The sequence below is a fragment of the Coregonus lavaretus genome (assembly GCF_964263955.1).
Source record: "Coregonus lavaretus genome assembly, chromosome: 24".
Taxonomy (NCBI): domain Eukaryota; kingdom Metazoa; phylum Chordata; class Actinopteri; order Salmoniformes; family Salmonidae; genus Coregonus; species Coregonus lavaretus.
In genome coordinates this window covers 11,865,873-11,875,512 of record NC_140011.1, presented here as the reverse complement: position 1 = coordinate 11,875,512, position 9,640 = coordinate 11,865,873, and the positions used below count along the sequence as shown (strand labels likewise).

The window sequence follows — 9,640 nt, the reverse complement described above, 5'->3', positions numbered from 1 at the left end:
TTATACTTTACTAGTGGATTGATTGGAAAATAATGCTTGTTTTAACTTGTGCTCCTTACGATCTCCCTTCCAATTGCTGGGTAGCAAACTAGGTAATAAGCCTATACCTTTACTCTATACTGCAAACCTTGATTGATAAGCAGCACGGCCTACAACTTGTAAATAATTTTCTCTATTCCTGTTCAGAAAGCGTGATTATACTGTGCCCTAATAGCCTGGTTAATATTCATTACATTTAACTTGTAAATAAATGAGATTTTCGTTTTGGTAAAAACAAGTTTGGGTTTTGTGTTTTTTTTTTTTTTTTTTGAGTGTGTATTGATTTCAGGACCATGGATAGTACCAGGTCATTTAAAGCTGTGTTGCTGGATATGTACGACACAGTCCCCCTCAAAATCGAACTATTTGGTTAGTAGAGAGTAGAGACCCTACTGAGTATTTCCCACCCACTAGCTGAGACAGGTAGAATAGTTCTCTCTACACGCAACGTGTATTAGTGTATTCCATTTGTGGCTATGTAGGGGGTGGATATGTACGACACAGTCAACCTCCAAACGAACTATTTGGTTAGTAGAGAGTAGAGACCCTACTTTGTATTTTCCACCCCACTTTAGCTGAGATCGGTAGAACAGTTCTCTCTACAAGCCAATATGTGTCCCATATATAGAGTATTTTATTGGGGGCTATGGATTGGCGGAGTGAAAAGCCAGCAGCAGGTAGTGTGACATAGTCCCCCAAAACTATATTTGATTACTAGAGACCCTACTGAGTATTTCACACCCCCAGTTTATGAGACAGGTAGTACAGTTTTTTCTCTACAACCCAGTAAGTATCCCATTAACAGTGTATTGCATTGCTTGTGCAGACCTAAATACGTGAAATTATTCATTTAGATTTTCAAAGGTGGTTGCAATGCTGTGAAAAACAGTTGCACAGCACTAGTGCCCCCCCCCCCCCCCCCCAAAAAAAAAATGTAGCATGTCTTTGCAGGGGATTTATTTTGAGAGAGAAAATTCTGCGTTCGTGCCCCGTAGCTTGTGCCTTCAGAAAGGTACATTATGTGCCGAGATATAAAACATGTGCTTTTTAGGAAAAGTAGTCTAATATCGCCATCCAGAGTCTATTGGTCTTTACAAAGTTGAGTTGTGGTATAATAATCTATTTTCTCTATGATTGCATACGTGATTTGTAAATATTTCAACTAATTAAAAACGGCCGAAATATAGATTCGAAACTGTATTAGCTGACGGAAATAATGCTGCCTTTCGTAAAATAAAATAAAATAAATACGCGTCACTGTGTTCAAGTGATGAATGACGTAGAATTCAAGCGACATACACACGTGTGGAAGCCTGGTGGAAGCAGTAGAGACGAGATGGCTACCACCGACAGGCTGCAGTTCCATGAAATGGGCTTAGACGATCGCATTTTAAAGGTAGATGTTATTCTCTCCTATGAAAATATGAGGATAAATTAATTGTTGAACTGCATTACCTCAATTGTGATATAAAACTGACAGAACCATACGTCAGTAGACACGGAACGCTGCTAAGATAGCTAACCTACCTCGCTAATGTTAGCTAACTGTTAGCTAGCATGTGAAAGTGTTTACTTTGGTGTCAATCTGTCTGGATATTAACTTATTCAAGATGAAATGGGACGTATAATTAACCTAGTTAGCTATGTAACTAAGTTAGTTCGATATGTAGCTAGTTACCTAGATGTTATTTAAATAATCACATTCAATAAATTGTCATGCTGAATATTTCAGAAAAAAACGAATGAGATTATATAACGTCACTTGTGCTGATATGATTTCGTAGCTAGTAAGCTAACCAACACACTTATTTTTTCACACACCTAGGCGCTGGCGGACTTGGGCTGGGCTCAGCCCACTTTGATCCAGGAGAAAGCCATCCCTCTGGCTCTGGAAGGCAAGGACCTTCTAGCCCGCGCCAGGACTGGCTCAGGGAAAACAGCTGCTTACGCTGTGCCAGTCATCCAGCGCATCTTGACATCCAAACAAGTGAGAAGTAGTAGTAGCAGCAAAGGCCATATCAAGGGACTTATAACATTAGACCAGAGGTGTCAAACTCATTGGATGGAGGGTGGTGTGTCTGTCTAAACATCACTGTTACCATGGTTACTCCATGGCTATCAGTCTGAAAGAAGTCGTTGTAAAAAAATATGCAATAGTTTCTATAAACCAGAATGTTGAATACAATTATATTTAAATGTACTTTACTGTTGTGTCTGTGCTGTTGGTACGTTTTTATCCACAGGAAAGTGTTGTTTACCCGACTTTTTGCAGTGCCTGTAGGTTCTGTTGCTTGTATTTACAATCTCCTGACACGTTTCACTTGATGCACAATAGCTGCATGTAACTGAACGTTGTTGACCAAAGCGCGTTCCTTTGCAATCATCTGGAGGTGCTTGTGAAATTTGCCAGCTGATTGCATGGGACAACATTTGGTCTGTGCTTCAGTTAAACTTGGCAATCGTTGACATATTGTGCAAGTCAAGTGCAAATTGCGTTTGCATTGAAAATACAAACCGGAAATACAAACTGATATACAGACTAGCATACTGAAAGTAGTGTTAATAACACTACTCTCTGGATATTTTGTCTCAGATTACCTCCTACATAAGGACAAAATCAGAGAACAACAGGTCATGTACGTTCAAATGAAGTCTGACTTGTTATGGGACTGTTCACAAAAAGTGAGCCTACACGTTAGAGACGAGAGAGGAGTTTTCCACTCTCGGATTCATAGAGGCGGGAGTGTCCAATTAAGACCTGAACAACCAGGTGAGTGGAGTTCCTATCTAACCAGTGACCTTAATTTATCAATCTTTTATCAATCAAGTACAAGGGAGTAGTGGAAACCCAAAGACACTCTGAGTTGGCCCTCCATGGAATGAGTTTGACACCTGTGCGTTAGACCATCTCTGGTAGTAGTGGCATAGCCCTTCAATTGGGCTAAGACTAAGCAGTAGTAATCTTAGTAGTAGGTGATGTAGCGAGGGGAACAGCTTGAACCTTGCGTGTGTGTGTTCTCTCCAGAATGTCCGTGAGCAGGCAGTGAGAGCGTTGATCCTGGTTCCTACCAAGGAGCTGGGGCAGCAGGTACAGGCCATGATCCGCCAGCTGACTGCCTACTGTGCCAGGGACGTAAGGGTGGCAGACATCTCCGGCAAGGCTGACCTGTCTGCCCAGAGGTCAGTTTGCTCAACTGTCATCATCTAACATATATTGTTACAGAATACATTGTTCTGGTCTGCGTATTAAAGCCTGGGAAGAAGGATGTTTTCTTTACGCTTGTGTGTGTGCCTGCACCTACTAATATGTGTGTGTGTGTACCAATACAGGCCCATCCTGATGGAGAAGCCAGACGTGGTAGTGGGGACCCCCTCTAGGGTGCTGGCCCACCTCAGTGCCCAGAGCCTAGACCTGCAGGCCTCCCTGGAGACCCTGGTCATAGATGAGGCTGACCTGCTCTTCTCCTTCGGCTTTGAGGCCGACCTCAAGAGCCTGCTGTGGTAAGACGGCGAGACGTACACACACTGATAGTGTCACTAATCTATAATGGACTATAATGGAGTAGTGTGAGTGGTTATGTTGAAATGTGCTAGGTTTCCATCCAATTGGCGAAATTATTTATGTCAATATTCTAAAATCAATATGCTCATTTTCCCACCATAGATGTTTCCATTAAATTGACTTGTTGCGGATAAAAGGCTGTGCGTGATGACGTAGTGCACATAAAAATAACTTTTCCGGTTAAATTCCCTTGTACCGACCAAAACATACAAGTTACATGGCTATCCATGGCATTTTTAACTCTACTGATGGTTTTGTCACAACACATGTTGCATTGTATAGCAAATGTACCCACTCTGGTCTTGGCAGGTGCGCTCTAGCCAATAGCTTGCACATACAGTGGGTGTAGGCTACCTACATGATGAGATTATTATGGATAAGAACTAGATTATTTGTATTTGTCAAATGGCAGCCAATCATGCCATCAGAATAAGACCGTCAATATTAATTTGAAAGGAGCATCAACCTTATCACCACCCTGTGAAGTTCATAATAAATTATTTAATCTGTAGCCTAATAAACTGCATGGTTTCCCGAGTCGTAGTGGGAGGACCACACACCATATCATCGCGTGACTCCAAGTTTACTTCGATATGATGGTTATTATATCAATATTTGCGCATAAAGGGGTTTCCATTGCAATTTCTCGCATAATTATTTTTACAGAAACAAAAAGATCCCGCCTAGTCTAGGGTAATTTAGTTTTGTCGCCATTTGGAAAGTTGACAAATGTCCTGTTTCCATCAGGCCGGTCGTGACATTGACTTTACTTGCATAAAAAGGTTGGATGGAAACCTGGTTAGAGGGAGTGTCCCTTTCCCATGTACCTTTTTGTAAATGTGTGTGTGTCATTCCGTCAGCCACCTGCCAAAGATCTACCAGTCCTTCCTTATGTCAGCTACTCTCAGTGAGGATGTTCAGGCCCTGAAGGAGCTGCTGCTGCACAATCCTGTAAGACACATACAAGAGTAGTGCTCTTTTTAGTTTTCCTTTTCAAACCATTTTTCTACAGTGTGCCCTACTGAACACAGCCCTGCTTTAATAGTATATTTTCTGTAGGAATTCCTCTCATACAGTATGTGTGTGTCCTAGGTGATTCTAAAGCTGCAGGGCTCCCAGCTGCCAGACAGCTCCCAGCTGCAGCAGTACAGTGTTCAGTGTGAGGAGGAGGAAAAGTTCCTGCTCATCTACACCCTGTTGAAACTGCGCCTGGTTCAGGGCAAGACCCTGGTGTTTGTTGGGGCAGTGGAAAGGTGCTACAGACTCAAACTGTTCCTTGAACAGTTCAGCATCCCTGCCTGTGTACTCAACTCTGAGCTGCCTGTCCACTCCAGGTGAGGAGAGCGGGTGGGAAGGAAGGATGTGGGTGTTGACGGATAAACAGATGGATGTCAATCAAAATCTGAACACTCTTTCTTTGTCCTGCTCTCTCTCCCTCTCCTCAGATGTCACATCATCACCCAGTTTAACCAGGGGTTCTATGATTACATCATCGCCACAGACGAGCAGGTATTGGCTGATCCCACCACCTCAGCGCAGGCCGCCGAGGGGAAAGGGAAGAAGAAGAAGAAGAAGAAGAATGCAGGGTAAGCAGGGAGGTATGGGATACTGCAACATACCATTTAGTCATTTAGCATTTGGTCATTTTAGATACTTATCCAGTTGAAATGATACTGTTTGTGCCCAGTTGGACTGAAGCTGTTTGTTGTAGCAGAGAAGGAGCCACTCAGTTAGGAAGCTGTTCTTCAACTCTGCAATAATGCAGGGGTGTAATCATTACTGCACACCGTAGCAAAATGTTTCGCAATGGAAAACGTTTTGCAACGAAAACAGAGTTTCTATTCGACAAATTCAGATAGGTCCGTCCCCATTTGGTTCGGTTCATAGTTAATACACCCCAGGTGATGGTACAATGACTCCTGACACCCACAGAGTCAAAGACAAGGAGTACGGCGTCTCCAGAGGAATCGACTTCCAGAATGTCTCCAACGTCATCAACTTTGACTTCCCCACCACCGTGGAGTCCTACATCCACCGCGTTGGACGGTCAGTGTCAACATAACAGAATACCATTTTATTGCCCAGTTGAAGATGGAAACAAGCCTTGGGCTGCACCTGCTCTAGAAGAGGGTGTCATTAGAAATTTCCCCCTGAGCTCTCGGCTCAAAGGATGAAGGTATTGGATAAAGCTCAACAATTCAACATCTCCTTCTTCTTTTGTAGAACGGCACGAGCAGACAACCCAGGCACCGCTCTCACCTTCATCTCACACACAGAGCTCCCCCTACTGGCAGAGGTGGAGGATGCACTCAGAGGAGGTACGCTGAGGCACTGTTTGTTTCTATCTGATGTAGTCTGTGTTTGTGACAGACCTATTCTCTGTGTGGATGTAATGGTAGTCTCTGTGTGTTTCAGATAACGCTGAGTGTGCTCTGAAGCCCTACGGGTTTAAGATGGAGGAGATCGAGGGCTTCAGATACCGCTGTCGGGTACGTTCAGTACACCTGTGATGTTATAGCACACCTGTTCACCTCTCACTAGAGGGCTGCGGGTCCCAACAGAGATCATTGCGGCGCGGTCGGGATTTTTCATTCTGCGGTTGGGAGCAGGCGGTCAGACAGACAACTTTGGAAACGGTCGTCTTTCTGCTTTGTATGAGATAGCCTACCTATTGTATTACAAGCACATTTTTGTAGCATTATTCGCACACACTCAGAATTCGCTGCTTAGGTTATGTAGCCTTCCTCTCCTAGTTGGGCGTGCAAGACCAAGTGCGCCTAGTATATGTGTGGTCTCAATGAAAGAGAGTAGGCTTCCATTTGCATGGGTGGAGAATCACGTGGCAGTTATCTTTCCAAGGAAATGTCGTTAAATATGATTAGACTGTAGTTTACTACAGTGTCTGTAAATAAATATTGATAATGGAAAGAAGTGGAGGGTGCTCAACCAACGTGAGTGGAGGTGCAATCCAAAAATTGCATAATGGAAAAGGCGCAACACGTGCATATAGGATACCATGGTGAGCGACGCACCTTTTCATTTTCATACAAATGACCCATTTGTCTCTGCCTGCAAATCGTCCTCCTAAAAGTTAGCCTATAACCTAGAGGACTATGCAAAATGTAGCAAGTGTCGCTGTCATCATTATTGCTGCTTCCAGTTCAGTAGCTGCGAGATCAGGTGCGCGTGAGGTCTCAATTAAATAGAGTACCGTAATTTTCGGACTATAAGCCCGCTTTTTTCCAATTTTTCGACCCTGCGGCTTATATAACGGTGCGGCTAATCTATGGATTTTTACAGCTAACGGCCACTAGAAGACCTCCTAAATCTATGGATTTTACAGGTTACAGTCCACCAACTTTAACTCTATGGGCTCTATGACCGGTCCGCGCCCCCCACCTTTAAGCGGCGGGCTCCAGCAGGAAAAGCTGGAGGCCGGAAAAGAGTGAGACAGGTAGCGCGTAAAAGTGGAACCGAGAGTGGTACGAGAGACAGAACGAGAGCAAGACAGACAGACATTACGAGAGCGAGACAGTTTGTCTCTTTCCCGACAATCCCCTCTGTGCACGAACCCTTACATATGGTAATTAAACATTAAAACACCTGCGGTTTATAGTCCAGTGCGGCTTATATATGGACACATCATTCAATTTAGCTGCTGCGGTTTATACTCCGGTGCGCCTTATAGTGCGGAAAATACGGTAGACTATAGCCTATGGATGGGCGGAGAAGCACGGAGCAGTTATCTTTCCAAGGAAGTGTACTTCCTAAATATGATTAGGCTATAGTTTAATACATTGCCTAGAAATAAATATTGATCACCCATATTTGTCTCCGTCTGATAATCGTCCTGCTCCTAAAAGGTAGGCTATAAAACGTAGCTCAAGAGAAAGTGCAAGTCTCCAACTCTGCTTTCTCCAAACTATGTCTAGCCTAATGGCTGATATAGCCCAGTAATACCGATAGCCTAATATACTGGGCCATGTGAGAATGTCTGGTAATTTAACCTATTACTTAAGTTATTTTAGTGCATTTTGATATTGCCTATAGTACGCAAAATTGCAGTGACCATGGCTGGCGAGTGAGCTGCGTCACATTACCCTAAAATAACATTGCGGGACTGCGGTTGGGTTCGGGACCAGTTCTTGACGGTAGCGGGTGGGAGTCGGACAGAAAGACAGCGGGTGTGGGCAGGTGCGGTATGAAAAGCTGTGGGCGGGAGCTGGATGAATAAATCAGTCCCGCGCAGACCTCTACTTCACACCAGGTAGTATATGAGTTTGGATTTTGTATGAATAAATGTGTGTGTGTTTGTAGGATGCCATGCGGTCGGTAACTAAGCAGGCGGTGAGGGAGGCCAGACTGAAAGAGATCAAACAGGAGCTGCTCAACTCAGAGAAACTCAAGGTGAGTGGGCTTCTCTCTCTCTCCTTCTCCACTTTCTGGTTCTCTTCCTTTTCCATGGCACTGATTGGTCAGTTGTTCTGTCACTCAGACGTACTTTGAGGACAACCCCCGAGACCTGCAGCTGCTGAGGCATGATAAAGACCTGCACCCTGCTGTCATCAAACCACACCTGAAGAACGTACCAGAATACCTCAGTAAGACACACACACACTGCTTAGTGACCTCTCTCTTATCAATAATGGTTTTCAACCTTACACTCAGATTATGGTAAATGGAAACAATTTCTCATTGGCCGTTTCAGTCCCTCCGACGCTGAGGGGAGTGGCCAACCCAATGTCCGGCAGGAAGAGGAGGAGGAGAGAGAAGCCCAAACCTGACGGCGTCGTCAAGACAACCTTCAAGGTAAAGCTCCTTCCTAACTAACCCTAGCATAAGCCCTAGCCCTAACCCTAACCTATCTCAACAAGGACCACACTAGGGAGTAGCAAACAGCTTGCAGACATTCCATTAGCTTTTTTCCCCATTATTTCCTTCACACTGGGAGCAGCAAACAATAAGCAAGCATTTATATTCAAAACTCGAATGGATACTCTGCTCCATCTAAACCCATCTCATCCCATCCTTTTCTTCCTAGAAGGACTTCCGAGGCAAGAACCCCTTGAAGAGTTTCCGCTACACTGGGGGGAGGAGCCGGGGGGGCAAAGCTGGCAAATCCTAGGCCTCCATGTCAACGTCCACCAATCAGACTGCTGTGCACAGCTAGCCTATGACATCACCAGTTTCCAGATCAGTTCAGATGGAGAGGAGACAAACTGAGGAAGCCACTGTAGACTACTGAGATGTAGCCGGAGTGTCCAACAACAGGGTGGTATTCACTAGACCCCAAACGGAAGAAAACTGACTGACACGGGGTGGGACTGCCTGAACTTTTCCAATAAGAAACGCTTATTTGAGTTTTGCTACGTCTTGAAACGGTGTGCACTAATGAATACAACCCAGGTTTGAGGAACCTACCAGCAGCACCATTACTCCTATCAGTGAACCAACATCTGAGTTTCCATTGTCTGGTTAGAAAACATTCTGTGAACTCAACATAATGTGCCTTCCCTCAACACAAAATATCCTATTTGTAAGTCGCTCTGGATAAGAGCGTCTGCTAAATGACGTAAATGTAATGTAAATGTTTATCACAGTAATGTAATGAATGACTGCATTACTCTGCACCTCCACTGAAGCAAATTACCTTCACTAGTGTTCAAAATCCCAACTGAAGAATGGACGTTGCCATTTCGTTTCAATAAGTAATTTTCTATTAGTGATTTGGAATGTCTACTTACTTCCTTAACTGAAATTCAACACCTGTTTTACTATACACATGATGTACCATTAAATATCTGTGTGATTTCAGATGGCTACATGTGGGTATTGCATATATTGTTTCTTTGTAATATAAGAATTCAGAAAAGGGTAACATTTATTGAATGGTTTGTGCTCTTTAAGCTGTTTGCAATTAATCATGTCATGTCAGTCCCAGAGGTCTCTCCCTCTAGTGAACGGTTGTTTGGGGACATGCATTGGATGTATTTATGAAGTGGTGCTAGAATAGAATATGGACACAGTGTAGAACAGCTA

At 43.9% G+C, this 9,640-nt stretch overlaps 1 protein-coding gene across 2 annotated transcripts; it reads left to right on the top strand.

The window, feature by feature from the left end:
- The first annotated feature begins 1,340 nt into the window (after window positions 1–1,340).
- ddx56 (DEAD (Asp-Glu-Ala-Asp) box helicase 56) lies at window positions 1,341–9,423 on the top strand. Of its 2 annotated transcripts, none has more exons than XM_084141160.1 (14): window positions 1,341–1,435; window positions 1,865–2,026; window positions 3,065–3,219; window positions 3,370–3,540; window positions 4,462–4,552; window positions 4,694–4,935; window positions 5,047–5,187; window positions 5,534–5,647; window positions 5,825–5,919; window positions 6,017–6,090; window positions 7,919–8,008; window positions 8,097–8,202; window positions 8,310–8,410; window positions 8,646–9,423. In XM_084141160.1, the coding sequence occupies exons 1-14, from the start codon at window positions 1,376–1,378 to the stop codon at window positions 8,724–8,726; spliced, it is 1,683 nt and encodes a 560-aa protein (XP_083997286.1). In that variant the 5' UTR covers window positions 1,341–1,375; the 3' UTR covers window positions 8,727–9,423. The 2 variants fall into 2 exon arrangements, with proteins under 2 accessions (XP_083997286.1, XP_083997285.1); XM_084141159.1 differs by having other exon boundaries at window positions 8,643–9,423.
- Window positions 9,424–9,640: the final 217 nt, after the last annotated feature.

What these genes read in the sequence shown, in the direction of transcription:
- ddx56 (XM_084141159.1), top strand. Translation starts at nt 1,376, where the DNA reads ATGGCTACCACCGACAGGCTGCAGTTCCATGAAATGGGCTTAGACGAT. An exon ending in GCTGACCTGTCTGCCCAGAG is followed by an intron (nt 3,220 to 3,369) that starts GTCAGTTTGCTC and finishes GTACCAATACAG; the next exon opens with GCCCATCCTGATGGAGAAGC. An exon ending in AGCTGCTGCTGCACAATCCT is followed by an intron (nt 4,553 to 4,693) that starts GTAAGACACATA and finishes TGTGTGTCCTAG; the next exon opens with GTGATTCTAAAGCTGCAGGG.